We start from the raw sequence: 15,465 nt of genomic DNA, 5'->3' as shown, positions 1-15,465 counted from the left end.
CCAATCTTTGATAATTGAAGAGCTTTTCTCATAACACTTGGTCTGAGTATTCACTCATTTGTAGAGTATAAAGAGGATAGACTTTGGATCAAGACAGATGTAGGCTCAAATTGCATCTCTCCAAATTGCTAATGTATGACCTTGGACAAGTTATGTAATTTCTCTTCTCTCTAAGAATGCATGTCCCATTTATAAGTTGGTTTATTTTGAGGATAAAGTAGAATAAGATAATACAAGGTGCATATTATGGAGTGAAATACCTTGCACTTAGTGAATACTCAACTAATGCTAGCTAACATTATTATGTAGTGTCCTTCTTTTTGGTCATATATTCATATATATTTGTATATGTATATGTATCTTTTAACTTTTTTAAAAAAATATTTTAGGGGGAGAGAGGATGAGAACAAGTGGTAGGGGAGGCAGAGGGAGAAGCAGACTCCCTGCAGAGCAGGGAGCAGACATGGGGCTCTATCCCAGGACTCTGGGATCATGACCTGAGCCAAAGGCAGATGCCTAACTGACTGAGCCACCCAGGCCCCCCTGTTTCTTTTAACTTTTTATGACAAATTGTTGTTACAGTGCTCTTGTCACAAGAGACCTTGAAGTCTATTTCCTGATGATGACATCTTTATATGCAGTTAGTAGTAATAATAGTGTTCTATGTGCCAGACACTGTGCTAACCCTCATTTTATTTAATTTATACTTTGGCCTTATGAGGCAGTTTGCCTACTTTATAGATGATAATCTGCAGCTTAGAGAAATTCAGTCACACCACTTGTAAGTGGACAAGGCTGTTCTCTTAAACACTAAACTATATATACATTTGTAAAAAAAAAAATCACAAAATATGAACATTACTTATACGCCTATCAAATTATTTTAGACTTTAATCTTGAACACTCGATCTTAGATCACTGAAGTTTTAATTGAAAACTATGACACAGATGAATGGAAAAGAACAATAAAAACATATAATCAGTGACAATAATTGACAAATAGATGCTTACAAAAAAGCAGAGTTCAAAGAGGAAGAAAACACTATGAACTAGAGGCAGGATTTCACTGAAGTCAGAGAGGCATGAGAGTTGATGAGATTTGGATGGTGAGAAAAGTGGAGGAGAAAAAAGTTGGATATAAGAATATAGCACTCTTGGGGTGCCTGGGTGGCTCAGTTGGTTAAGCGACTGCCTTCGGCTCAGGTCATGATCCTGGAGTCTCAGGATCGAGTCCCACATCAGGCTCCCTGCTCAGCGGGGAGTCTGCTTCTCCCTCTGACTCTCCTCCCTCTCATGCTCTCTGTCTCTCATTCTCTCTCTCTCAAATAAATAAAATCTTTAAAAAAAAAAAAAAGAATATAGCACTCTTGTTTATGGCATATGGTCGGCATCATTATGTATTCATGTGTCTAAATGAATTACCTAGTGATATTCCTTGGGGGAGTGATGTGCACGCACATCAGGAAGTATGGAAATATTTGAGAATAGAAATAGACATCTCTTGCAAAGGGATAGGGTATTTTTAAGCAGAAAGTTTCTAGAGAGGAGGCCTGTAAAAATATCACAGGTGCACCTGTTTCAAAGAAAGTAGGAACTGAGAAAAAATTTTGTGTTTACAATCATAAAGTCAGTGACAACCTTTGAGCACCGTTTTATTAGTAATAAGGTAGAACCAGATGGCAAAGGATTTTATAAATGAGTTGGTGTGAAGGAAATCAAGGCAGCTGGTATAGACAACCTATTTATTGTAGGATTTTGTTACCATCATGAAATATAAAGCAATGTTTGCACAAAGTCATGTTGATTAGTTTCTGTCAGTTCTACACAACCATTAATGAGACAAAATGGCCCTCATAGTATGAAATTAAAGAAGGATAAATGAGACAAAGAATTAAGTTTCGTGTAATTACATCTAACCCACTGTGAAATATATTATGTGGAACAAGACTGAGGCAAAGAAACAAACAAAAATGAAGTACACTGGTTTAATTGAGGCTGCTTGCCAGAAATCCTTGGAATCAGCCTTCAGAGATTCTAACAATGATAACACTTGAGAGTTGATTCATGTCTCTGTATTTGTGCTAAATATTTACTGTCAGTGCATACGTATATACATACATACATGTGTACTTAAGTAGACATACCAGATAAATGGTGGTTTGGAATTGGTTGGGTACTTGATATGAACTTTTTTCTTTTTAAACCTTTAAATTTAGGGACTAAACTTTTGGATATTATGGTGAAGAATTTCACTTATGTAAGTTCATTTCAGAAAAAATTCTACTTCTAATAGACTATTTCCTTTTGTAGGTTTTTTCATCTAGTCCTGATATTAACTATGACCCACATCGCTGGTTAGCAGAAAGCAAGGTAATTTATCTTTAAGTCCTAAAATTACCATAATATTTATGACTTTCAAGGTATCCTATTTGGGCCAGCCATACATTTTGTTATAGAACAGAACATAAAAGCTGTTTTGGGGAAGATATCATTGTCATGCATTTAAGAAACCTCCATGTTCCTTTAGTTTAACATTTAAAAATTAGCTTAACTATATAGGACTATAGTTCACAGAATGAGAGAATAAAGGAAGGTAAAACTGTTGAAATATCAAAACTAGATTGTCAGACAAATTCTTCTGCCTTTTCCTTGGGATAGGCAATGTCTCGGGAAATGTATAAAGGTCCAGGCAGATATAACCAACCTTTATTTACACATAGATACTTAATATATTTTAGTTCCTGGAGGTAAGCTCAAAGCCTGCCAAATCTCTGTGTGGCTCAAACAAATCCCTTCATTTCTCTGGATATCTTGTTTCTTCACCTGCAAAGTGGGAAGGGTAAACTTTATGTTCTGAGGATAACTTTCTTGCTTTGTGGTTCTTTAGTGATTTAAATTTAAAGGGCAGGTAAGCAAATCTAAGTAAAATTGAACAATTTGCTAATTTTAGCAGAAGATTCCTCTGCACTATGGGATGATTACCAGCTATTCTCATATATCAGATGAACTTGGAAATTCCTTAATTAAAATATATAGAAAATTATGACCGTATAAGATGTAGGTGTCTGTTTATCCAAGTATTGACACTTAGGCATTTGTATTCCTTCTTAAACTGGTTTTTTCAGCTTTGAGATGCTAAAGTGAAAAATCTTCCATGCCATTTAAATTCTATAAGAAAACCAACTGTACTATAAACCTGAACAACTGTGGTCCAACTTAGGATTTTATTGTAAGAAAGAACTCTTAAGTTTGTCCCATATCGTAATTTAAAAATATGAGAAAAGTGAGGTTTTAGAAAAAGTATGTGACTTTTCCAGTGCCGTATAAAGAATGGGAAAATGGATTGCATGTTAGACTCACAATTAATATTCTTACCATTGTGTGTATTACTGTCTAAAGTTTTCATTCAGCCAAGATTTATTGACTGCATACTTTTTTTGTGTATAGACATGAGGGTTATAAGTGTTAGCAAGCCATGGAAATTAATAAGGAAAATGGAAATGTATACAAATTTTTAAAATCCTTAAGGTGTGTTATATTGTTATAAAAATATATAAACATTGACAAGGAAACACAAGAGGAAGAACTGACTATGACATCTGTGCTAGGAGATAAGAGGGTATGATGCTACCAGCGTGTTACAGAAGGTTTCTGCAAAAATGTAGTATTGAAACTTGATCATACAAAAAATATGCAGAAGTTCTCCAGTTGGCTAATTATAGGTATAATAATGGCAAGAAGTTAAGAATATCTGAGTGAACACAGATAATGCCCTGAGCTTGATGAGTAAGGTACAGGTGGGAGGTGGTGGGGAAAGACAGGGTTCACCTTGGAAGGCCAGCTGTGCCTTAAAAAAAATCTTAATAAGAAACTAATAGCATTATGATGGACTATTGAAATTTGCACAACCTTGTAAAATTTTCCTCCTACGTTAAGTACAGTGATGCTGTTCATTCCTAACCATTTCGATAAAACCAAATGCAAACTTGTATTTATGCCACCTGCATAGGAAATTTAGAAATACATGTTTTGCTGTCTCAGAAATTTTGGGCTAGAAACTTCTGTTGTTCATTAATAAAGCATTTTTCTTTTTTCTTTTTCCCGACTCCTCAATTGTGACAACAAGAGCAATGTACTTGGAATTTTCTTTTAAGTTAAAATCTTTATCATTTCTGAACAGAAAGCTTTCACTGCTGTTGTTCAGTTAAATTATGAGAGCCAGAGATGACTCTTAATCATAGCTCTTTAATTTGGGAGCTAGTGAGCAGTTTTCCCTTATCATTTAATGGGATTGAACTTCTGATCAGACGAGTTTTAATACTGCATGAGACAAGTGTTCCTCTATAGTGTAAAAGGGTCATGATAAGCAATACCACACTGACCAACTGACTAAGGAGGAATTTAATCTATTTGCTAGAAAGATGGTTTAGGTTATGGATGGGCTACAATACTGTAATTCCCGTGAACTATGACTGGACAGCTCTATAAGTATTGAAGATAAGATCTGAAATCAGAGAACAAAAACTATATAGAAAGTAGAATTGCTATTCAGCTAGTCCATGCTGACATTTTGCAGTATTAGAAGGACCTCTCAGGGCATTTGGTAATTGTTTTCATAAATCTGCCAAACGAATTTCTTCTGTTAGTGTTAATCCTGGAAGAACTAGAGGATTGGGTGAGGATAGTGTCACTATTGCTTTGTTGGCATTGGTCGCATAATATAAATATGAAGTCCAGCTAAGAGTTGGGCCAGGCTCACAGATAAGATAAGCAAAGAATGGTAAGAACGATACATTACAGGGAGGAAGAGGACTGAGATAGTCATTAAGGAATACTAGGCAAGCAGTTCCCATAGATCAGGGATTTGTTTTTGTCATAAATCCCAACAAGGCATTTAGAGGCCAAATTTATTCAGTTTAACAGAATTTACTGAGTAGCTACTATGTCCCAGACACTGTATTACATGCTGTGGGCATAATAATGAATTTGGCGTGATCCTTCCTCTTGAGGAATATTTTTTCTCTAGAAAAGCTGACACATATATAATTTCAATATTATCTATAAGAGCTGTGATACAGGGGCGCCTGGGTGGCTCTTTTGGTTAAGCGTCTGCCTTCAGCTCGGGTCATGATCCCAGGGTCCTGGGATCGAGCCCCACATCAGGCTCCCTGCTCAGTGGGGAGTCTGCTTCTCCCTCTCCCTCTTTCTCTCTCCCCAGCTTGTACTCTCTCTCTCAAATAAATAAATAAAATCTTTAAAAAAAAAAAAAAGAGCTGTGATACAGGTGTGCAGAAGCTGTCATGGAGTCTGATATCTCAGATGAATATTAAAGCTGGCCAGATAAAGAGGAAAGACCATGTGTGCAGAGTAAACAATTGTAGGCATGGTACGGAAGAGAAACAGCATGATAAATACAAAGAAACCCCAACTGATTTGGCAGTACTACAGTATGAAAGTGTGAGACAGAGAATGGCAGGGATGAGGCTCTAGAAAGAGGTAGAGAATAGGTCCACCAAGAAGAGCATTGTATGCCATTTAAAAGGTTAAGTTCAGTTCTACATTTGGGGGGAACCACAAAGGAGATTTGAACAGGATACTGATTTACTCATATTCATATTTCAGAAGCATTACTCTGATAGCAATGTGAAAGGTAGATTAGAGCTGGGAAGACCAAAGGCAGGGAGACCAGTTAAGAGGTCTTTGGATGAGACCAATATCTCTGGGGTGAAAATCCATAAACTAAGGAAATTGTAGAGATTCAGAGGAAGGGACAGACTGAAGTAATGTTTTGGTGACAATACACAAGAGATGTTTAATGTTATGTCAGATGGAGTGATAGAGAAGGAGATGTCTAGGATTTTCAAGACAAACTAGAAGATACTCTCTCAAAGTTTGGTTTCTGAATAGATGGGCATATACAGAGTCCCAGTTAGGCTAGCTAGAAGAAGTATTGGAAGAGTTGTCAGCCTGGGATTGATATCTAGAAAGTCCTATTTGGACAGAAAGCCCCAAAGAGAAGCTGGGTCAGAGGCAGAGATCAGAGTTTAGGTTCAAATCATGAAAAGAAACGGGAAGTAGCAAAGACGTTCCCAGAAAATGCGGACAAATTTCAAATCTAGAGCAGGCAGGCACTCTCAGGATGGAATGACAATACTAGAGAGTATCACTGTTGATCCCAGATCTTAAGGTATCATTTTATGATACAAATAAAAGAAAAGCTGGTGTCGAACTGCTCTTTAGCACAAGGCAGGATCCTGAGTGCTCTGTTGTTTACAGAAGAACACATTTAATTTGGGAAGTCCAGTACCTATTAATTCCTCAAGATACAAAAAGGTATATGCTTCTTTGGCTATAAAGATCTCTTCCTTCTTCACCTTTATCCCATTTATTCTCCTCCTCTTTTTTTTAGTCTGCAAACTTCATGAGGGAAGACCTGTTTCTAACTTGTTCCTCATTACATCTTGAGCACTTACCATAATACCTACCTAAATGCTCAATAAAATTTTTTTTAAAAAGAGTTTATTAGGAATACTACATTTGTCTACTCAAGTTACTTCCTCAGTTTGAATATCACCAAAGAATAAATAGCAAGCAGTTTAGATTTCAGTAAATTTATTAACTCTCAATTATTGTTTCATTTGATCAGAACTGTAAACTTTAAAGATTACATAGATAAGAAATACACTTCTAAATTAGTTGGGAATTTTCCTTTATTACTCTGTTTGGTATCATCCCGAGGACTCATACTTTTAATGGTATAATGTGTTTTAGGTGTTGCCTTTCCTTGCCATTTTTGGAATATTGTAACTGAAGTAGCTTTGGAGATCATGTAGTTTAACTTCGAGAAGGTTCTGGGAATTGTGAGATTTACCTGAGGACCTAAAGCTAATTAGTTACTGAGAAGGGTTTAGAACCTGGGTCTCTGAATTCTGTGTCAGTGTTTCTTTCCATTGGTTGTGTAATCTACATTTGAATATAAATCTTACTTCTATGCATATTGTCTTTTTAGTGGTATAGACTTTTTACAACAGTCATTGTGTGAGAAGTATTAGACTCAGTGTATTTAATTCTTGTTGAAGGATGTGAATAATCATCTGGTATTTTATTCTTCCAGTGTAGACCTCAAAATGAGATATAAAACTCAGGTATCTTGATTCATTTGTTGGAAAGATACTTTAGATTGTGCGCATGGAACACATTCAGTTTAATTGAAAAAAAAGTATTTTGTATTTTTAAATATGTACTCTTATTATGGAGATATTTTTTCTTTCTTCTTGAATTGTATTCGTAACTATGTAGAAAAGTGGAGAATATTACTAAAAGAATTATATATTGAGGTTGCTTTGGGTTTGAATTTCGTACTTCTGGTTTAATTTTTGTTTTGGTGGCCTGGCACATTCTTAAGAATTGCCATTCTCTTCTTTACTTTTGGTTCTTCTATAAACATTTCCTCTCAAAATTGTTTTTTGAGTTTTGGCAAAGGAAGTGTAGTAGTTAAAAGCAGCAAAATTATGGGCCTTAATATAATTGCTAACTCTATCAGCTATAATCTTTTTATTCGAATTTTCTGTTTCTCTAGGTTTTAGCTTTGAGTCATTCCTTAATGATTTTAGTATAGTGTTACACTAAATCTCACTAGGGGATTCTTACAGATTAAAAAGATCATTTTGATGGTTTTACTAGATACTTATTCCCACCTAATTGCAAGCTGTCAACTATGAAGGTAAAAAACTGCCTTATTTAGAAATGCTTTCTCTATTTTAGTTTATTTAGCAATACTTGATGTAGTTAAATAAATGAGCCTATTATGTAATCTTTAAGATGCTCTTGGGAGTGGTTAATAGAATGGTGTTTGCACTGTGATTAATAGCTTTGTCAGCTAATTATTATTTGGAATTGGTAAAGTTATTCCTATACTGTATTCCAAGCTGTTTCTCTAAGACACTTAATGAAAGATGTTGGGTTTTCTCTAACAAACACTGATTCTCATAATTGACTATTGGTTGATTAAATTTCCATAAGTTGATATTTTGTTTTGTAGGATTAATAATATATTCTGCTTACATATTCAATTCACAATAAGCATTTAACTATAACCTATTTTTAAATTTTGTATGGTGATGGACTAAAGGCTTTATAGGAATAAACTGAAGCCATAGGTCACATATATTAGTCTGCTCAGGCCGCCATAATAAAATACCACAAACTGGGTGGCTTAAACAACAGATACTTATTTTCTCACAGTTCTGGAGCCTAGATGTCCAAGGTCTAGGTCCCAGGGTCAGTTTTTGGTGAGGCCTCTTCCTGGCTTGTAGATGGCCACTTTCATGTAGGGGAGGGGCATTTGGGGGGTTGGGAATATTACTGGAAGAATTGGGGGTGTCAGGAGACACAGTGTCTCTTCCTCTTATAAGGACTCCAGTCCTTTAGGAGTAGGGCCCCTCTGTGGTAGTAACCTCATTTAACTTTTATTACTTACCTCCCTAAAGGCACTATCTCCAAATACAGTCACACTGAGGATCAAGACTTCAACATACAAACTTGAGGGGGACACAATTAGTCCATAACACATTATCAAACCTGATTAATGCTTTGTTTCAGAGATTATTTTGTGTTATTCTTTTGCTTTTACCAGAACCAGTGGGATTATTGTTATGACAAAACAAATTATTTGTTTCTTCATTATCAACCCTTAGCAGTGGTACTGAGCACAGGCCAAAGATTGAGATGGAGTAAGTAGGAAATCTTTGAGAAAAGGGAAATGTGCAGTTATTTTCTAAATTTGCATTTAAATCACTGGGCAGGAGCAGATTAAACTGGGTGATTGAAACTGGTGATCCCCAGGGACTCACTTTGTTTGGACCACATTGGTTTTAAAAAATAGAATTGGTAATGAACATTTAAAAAAAAAATTATTCAATTGCATAATTACAGCATGGAATTTGTTTTCCTTTTGAGGTATCAGAAGATCTGATAACATTAGGGTTTCATTCTTATGTGATAGGAAACTGTTGGAGCTGAGAAGAACCATGGACATGATCACATTAGAAGGGGCATCCTTCCAGCCCTTCTTTATGGTTGTATTTTTCTAATCCAGATCAGTGGTATTTAGGTCCTAAATGCGTTATTTTTGAATGGCCATTAAACTTTCTTAATATAGTGATACTAAAAAAAAATCTTGGATATTTTTCTTTTCAAGATATTTTATTTTCCTGTTTTATTACTTAAATGCAAGGTGCTACCACTTTGCAAGAACTCCACAGCATCTAATTTTTCATTTAATTGCATGTGTCCTGTCCTCATTATGTGCAGAACGCTGTATTAATTGTAGTGTGTGTGCTCACATACAAATGTGAACACACATCCATTCCCAAGGTGCTTTAAATTGAAGAATAATTTAAAATTCTTAAACACAATCTTGAGGATTTAGTATATCAAATTCTTTAATATACAAAGATAAAGAGGTGTACGTGTTTAAGGCGCCAAATAAGCGGCAAAAAGACTTGGTTGAAAATATATCTTTTCCAGAAACTGTATATCTAACCTTTACCTTTTATCATGCCAATAATAATATGAAAATTACTAGGGCTTTTTGGTTTATTTCTTTTTCTTTTTCTTTTTTTTTTTTTTAAAGATTTTATTTATTTGAGAGAGAGAGTGAGAGAGACAAAGAGCACAAGATGGGGGAGCGGGAGAGGGAGAAGCAGACTCCCTGCCAAGCAGGTAGCCCGATGCAGGACTCGATCCCGGGACTCCGGGATCATGACCTGAGCCGAAGGCAGTCGCTCAACCAACTGAGCCACCCAGGCGCCCGGTTTATTTATTTTTCTTGAGTAACTGGTTAAGTTTGGGGAGGTGAACAAAAGGTGCAATCTGTAGATTCAGATTGTCGTTTTCACACAGAGGCAGGCAGCAATAGCATAGACCTCCCCTTATTTTGGCTAGTTACTAGCAGTAAATGAATGACTTAAGTGGTAATGTTTTAGAATCATTTTCCTACTGACTTGTATCTAAAATGATTAAATTGTCTAGAATAATTTTTATTACATCATGCACTGAACATATTCTCTCATTTTCAAGATTTTAACAATATAGAAGTGTGGAGAGTAGAGTATCTACCCTCATTTCCCTGTTTGTACCTCTCTCCGTAGTAGGCATAATCATCATTAACAGTTTGGTGTTCATCTTTTCAGTCCTGTTTTGGTTTGGTGGGTTGGGCTGCAGTTGTTTTTGACATAGATGTGTGTTTTTTAAATTGCCAAATGTACTGGCCCCTTCTTCTTGGAAGTCTCTGACACTTTAAGCATATCCATCTTCTTGTAGTATTTTTATTTTCTTTCTTTGGGATTCTGTCAACCCAGACTCTTAGATTTTCCTTGTGCCTTTCCAATTTCTTCTTCTTAGCTTTATTTTTAGGTTTCTCTTCTGTTCATCTCTTTGAAACTCTCCTCTCTTTACTTTATAGACATTCCGTGGGCTGTTTTATTTGTTCCTTTGCCTTGAATGTCCTCCATGTTGTTAATTCTTCAGTCTGTATCTCTCGTCCATATCTCTCAAGCTTTAGATCTATATATCCAGCCAGTCATTCACACTTTTGTGTCTTGGCCATAACAACTTCAGCTTATTGCAATCTGATGTTAACTTTTTAACCCCTAAATCTTTGCTTCTAGTTTTCCTCTCTCACACTTTCTTAAGCTAGAAACTTGAACATCAGTACTGATTCCTTTCTCTCCTTTATCCCTAACATTTAAATCTCAAATACACACACACACACACACATTCCTTACCATTTTCTCTTGTTTCGAATATTGCTAACAGTCTATTGAGTTCTAGCCTCCAATGTGGGCTTCACTCTATACAAAGAGCAAGCTTTCTAAAGAACAGTCCAATTCCCTTTCTTGTGTCTCTTTCATACTGTGGTTAGATGGGGATGGTGGTATATCACTCACCCTCACCGTCGACCCTATATTCTGCCTCAGTGCTTTACTGAGAGAAAAGTTTTAGTAGGGTGTGCTCCTTTTATATGGCAAAGAGTTGACTAAGTTTCCTGGTTTCCTGTCCTAAGGAAGCTTTTTATCTCTTTGTATTTGCATGGGTATTTTAAAGTGGATATTGGGAAATGAAGCAGCCTTCATTAAATTTTTGCAATCATAATTGGAAGTCCACAGCTCAGTTTAAGTTGGGGACTTCTGTATTTGCCTAGTGACATTCAGATAAGACAGGGGCCTATAAATTATGTAACAGGTAATAAAGCCAGGTTTCATCTCTGCAAGGAGGTATAATTTTAGCTTTGTTTTCCTGTCCCCTCTTTTGTTTTTTGTTTTTTGTCAAATAACGGCTGAATTGAGAGATAATTCACATACCATACAATTCACCTATTTAGAGTGTACCATTCAATAGTTTTTAGTATATTCACAGAAGAGTGAAGCCATAACCACAATGAATTTTAGAACATTTTATCACCCCAAAAAGAAGACATGGACCCTTTAGCCATCACCTCCTAAATCTGTCCATTCCACTCATCCCTGCCCACAACCCTAGTCAACAAGTAATCTGCTTTCTATCTTTATAGATTTGCCAGTTCTGGACATTTCCTATAAATGGAATCATACAATATGTGGTCCTTTATGAATGACTTCTTTCATTCAGCAGAATGTTTCCAAGGTTCATCTGTATTGTAGCATGTATCAGTACTTCACTTCCTTGCTAAATAATAGTCCATTGTATGGATTTACCACATTTTATTCATCCATTTATCAGTTGATGTTCCTTTGGGTTATTTCCATTTCTTGGATCTCATGAATAATGCTGATATGAACATTTGAGTTCAAGTTTTTCATGAACATATGTTTTCATTTCTCTTAAATATGTACTTAAGAGTAGAATCCTGGGTTATATGGGAACTATGTCTAACCTTTTGAAGAATGGCCAGATTGTTTTCCAAGTGGCTGTACCATGGTACACTCCTACCACCATTATATAAGAATTCTAATTCCTCCACACACACCAACAGTTGTTATCATCTGTCTTTTTGATTCTAGCTATCCGCCTGAGTGTGAAAGGGAATCTCATTGTGGTTTTGATTTGCATTTCTGTGATGGTTAATGATATTGAGCATCGTTTCATGTGATTATTGGCTATTTGTGTATCTTTGAAGAAATGTCCCTTGCTCAATTCATTATTTTTTTTATTACTGAGTTCTTTATGTATCTTAAATAGTTCTTTCTCAGATATATGATCTATAAATATTTTCTCCTGTTCAGTGGGTTGTCTTTTCACTGTGTTGATCGTAATCTTTGAAGCCCGTTTTTAATTTTGGTAAAGTCCAGTTTATCAGCTTTTTTTCTTTGGTTGCTTGTGTTTTTGGTGTCGTATCTATGAAATCATTGCCAAACCAAGGTTACTAAGACTTGTGCCTGTGCTTTCTTTTAGGAATTTGCTATTTTTAGTTCTTACATTTAGGTCTTTGATCCATTTTGAGTTAATTTTCATATATGGTATGAAGTATGGGTCCGGTTCCATACTTTTTATGTGGATATTCAGTTGTCCCAGAACTGTTCGCTGAAAAGACTAATCTTTCTTCATCAAATTATTTTGGAAGCCTTGTTGAAAATCAGTTGACCATGTATGTATGGGTTTATTTCTGGACTCTCAATTTAATTCCATTGATCTATGTCTATCCTGATGCCAGTATCACACTGTCTTGATTACTACAGCTTTCTAGTCAGCTTTGAAATCAGTTAGGTGTGACTCCTCCACCTTTGTTCTTTTTCAACACCTGTTTTTGGCTATTCTGGGTCCCTCAAATATCCATATGAAATTTAAGATCACCTTGTCAATTTCTCCAAAGATGCCAGCGGGGATTTTGATAGCAGTTTCATTGAATCTGTAGATCAGTTTGGGGACTGTTTCTATCTTAAAGGTATTAAGTCTTCTGATATATGTACATATGGATCAGCTTCTCATTTATTTAGGTCTTCTTTAATTTTTTCAACCGTGTTTTATAGTTTTCAGAGTGTAAGTTTTACACTTCTTTAAAAAAGTATGTTTTATTAAGTATTCTTTTGATATTATAACATGATTGTCTTTTTAACTTTATTTTTGGGTTGATCATTCAAGTGTATAGAAATACAAATAATTTATGTATATTGATATTTTCCTGTATAATTGCCCTTCCAGGACATCCTAATACAATGTTAGAAGTGGTGAGAGGAGACATTCTTTTCTTGTTTCTGATCTTAGGGAGAAAGCATTCAGTCTTTAACCATTAAGTGTCATAATAGTTATGGGTTGTTCATAGATATGTTTTATCAGGTTGAGAAAGTTCCCTCTATTCTTAGTTTGTTGAATGACTTTATTGTGAATAGGTGCTGAATTTCATCATACACTTTTTCTGAACCTTTTGATATGATCACGTGGCTTTTGCTCTAATTCTTTTTTTTTTTTTAAGATTTTTATTTATTTATTTGTCAGAGAGAGAGAGCACAAGCAGGGGGAGCAGAGGGAGAGGGAGAAGCAGGCTCCTCACTGAGCAAGGAGCCCGATGTGGGACTCGATCCCAGGACCCTGGGATCATGACCTGAGCCAAAGGCAGACCCTTAACGACTGAGCCACCCAGGCGTCCCAGCTTTTGCTCTAATTCTTAAAAGACATCTGTGGAGGTGGCATTTTGGGCCCCAGTGTTCTCAGGCTGCTGTGTTTGAGGTAGAGTGACCACCCTGTCAGCGAGGGGTTGGTGGAGGAGGGAATCCCTAGTGATCTCCACTGCACTTGCCAGGACTTCAGCCTACGCAGATCAGAGTTGTGAAAATGAAAAATCCTAGTGGTCTGCCCTTCCAGTGCAATACCTACTATTATGTTCTGTTTCTACTCACAGCACTTCTTACTCCAACTGTGTGAGTTTTCCACATGAGATAATTTCTCCAGTTCTCTGCAGACACCCAACTGGGTGTCCTACAATTTATTTCAGCTCTGACACAAACTACCTAGTTAGTAGATACCACAGATTAAGGGCTCAGTCCCATCTGCACTCAATTCAGATGCCAATCATAAGTAATGGGTCCCCAGGTTACCTAACTTCCATCTGACATGGCTACAAATTAGGGGTTCCCATTGCTCTCTCCTCAGGTTTAATAATTTGTTGTAATGGCTCACAGATCGAAGGGAAGTACTTTACTTACTATTACCAGTTTATTTATGAAGAATAGAAAGAAGCAGCCAGATGAAGAGGTTATATAGGGTAAGGTCCCAAAGAGTCTGCATAGAGTTTGGGGGTATTTCATACTCCTGGCACTCCAGTGATGTGTTCACTGACATGGAAACTAATCAAATCTCATTGTTCAAGAGTTTTTATAGAATTTAAGCTCCAGTGGACCCTGTAATCCCACTTTCTAGAGGTTGAAGGGTAGGGCTGGAAGTTCCAAATCCCTCATCACCAGTCCCATCCTGAGGCTATCCAGTGACCCCACCCTAAACAACCTCATTAGCATGAACTCTGATTGGATCCAAGAGCTTGTTATGAATAACAAAGGACATTCTTATGCTGTAAATTCCAAGGATTTAGAAGCTCTGTGCCAAGAATTAGGGACAAAGACCAAATATCTTTCTTATTGTGCCACAATACCATATAACTTGACTGTGAACTGGGGAAAGAGGGAGCTCTGTCTTCTTGACAATACCCTTGTGGACTGTGAAGTGGAGCTTTGGTCACACAGGGTGTGTTCCTACCTAACATTTTCATGTAAGAGCAGCTTCACAGAACTCTTGCCCTCATTCTGGAAGTGGAACTTCTGTGCAGTCCCCGCTTTGTTTTTGATGAGCATTTATAATAAATGTGATCTAGGTTTTGCCTTTACAAGCATGATTTCCCTTCACTTAACACATTCACATACTATACATTGTTTGCCTTACAATATTAGGGTATAATTTTTCCACAATTTGACTAGTGATGATATCTGTTCTATGTCCCAGAGATACTGTCTGCTAGACAGACCTTCTGACCAGAGGTCAGTTCTGGGGGTGTTTGAAAGCTGATTTTTGTGGGGAGCCCCCAGTTTAGGGTCCACATCCCAGTCCCACTTTATCATAGGCTGAAGTATCACAGCCAGTTTTAATATACTGTGGCATATTCTGAGAACCTCTTTGATTTCTGGAGGCCTAGAACTTTCTTGCTTACTGATGAACGCTATTCAGGGAAATTATCCCTTAGCTTAACCTAATTTTCCTGTTTGGTCCACTGCTTCCATTATTTTGCTTCTTACCGAAATAAAAACTGTTTTAGATTATTTAAAATCAACTAGAATTTGAAGGGTAGCCTCACTTGGGAAGGTTCCTAAGAGCTGACTGAAATCCTGTTCTAGTGAAGGTGAAAGATTTTTTTTTTTTTCCTCATCCCTGATTTAAATATCTAAATAATAAAGATGGTGAGGTTAGAGTCTGTGAAAAAGAGTTGCTTCAATTAAATTT

At 36.4% G+C, this 15,465-nt stretch overlaps 1 protein-coding gene across 14 annotated transcripts in view; it reads left to right on the top strand.

Moving 5' to 3' along the window:
- CEP128 (centrosomal protein 128) overlaps positions 1–15,465 on the top strand; it is a 393,611-nt gene that overhangs the window by 152,748 nt on the left and 225,398 nt on the right. For all 14 annotated transcript variants that reach the window (XM_064571430.1, XM_064571438.1, XM_064571431.1 and 11 more), the window contains one exon: positions 2,311–2,370. In XM_064571430.1, coding sequence (XP_064427500.1) covers positions 2,311–2,370 — 60 coding nt within the window. The remainder of the gene's footprint in view (positions 1–2,310; positions 2,371–15,465) is intronic.

This window comes from Mirounga angustirostris, unplaced genomic scaffold (genome assembly GCF_029215605.1).
Source record: "Mirounga angustirostris isolate CCGP_5_RB_7025 unplaced genomic scaffold, mMirAng1.0.hap1 SCAF_9, whole genome shotgun sequence".
Classification (NCBI taxonomy): Eukaryota; Metazoa; Chordata; class Mammalia; order Carnivora; family Phocidae; genus Mirounga; species Mirounga angustirostris.
Note: the sequence above shows the minus strand (reverse complement) of the source record. Positions and strands in the feature narration are given on the sequence as shown.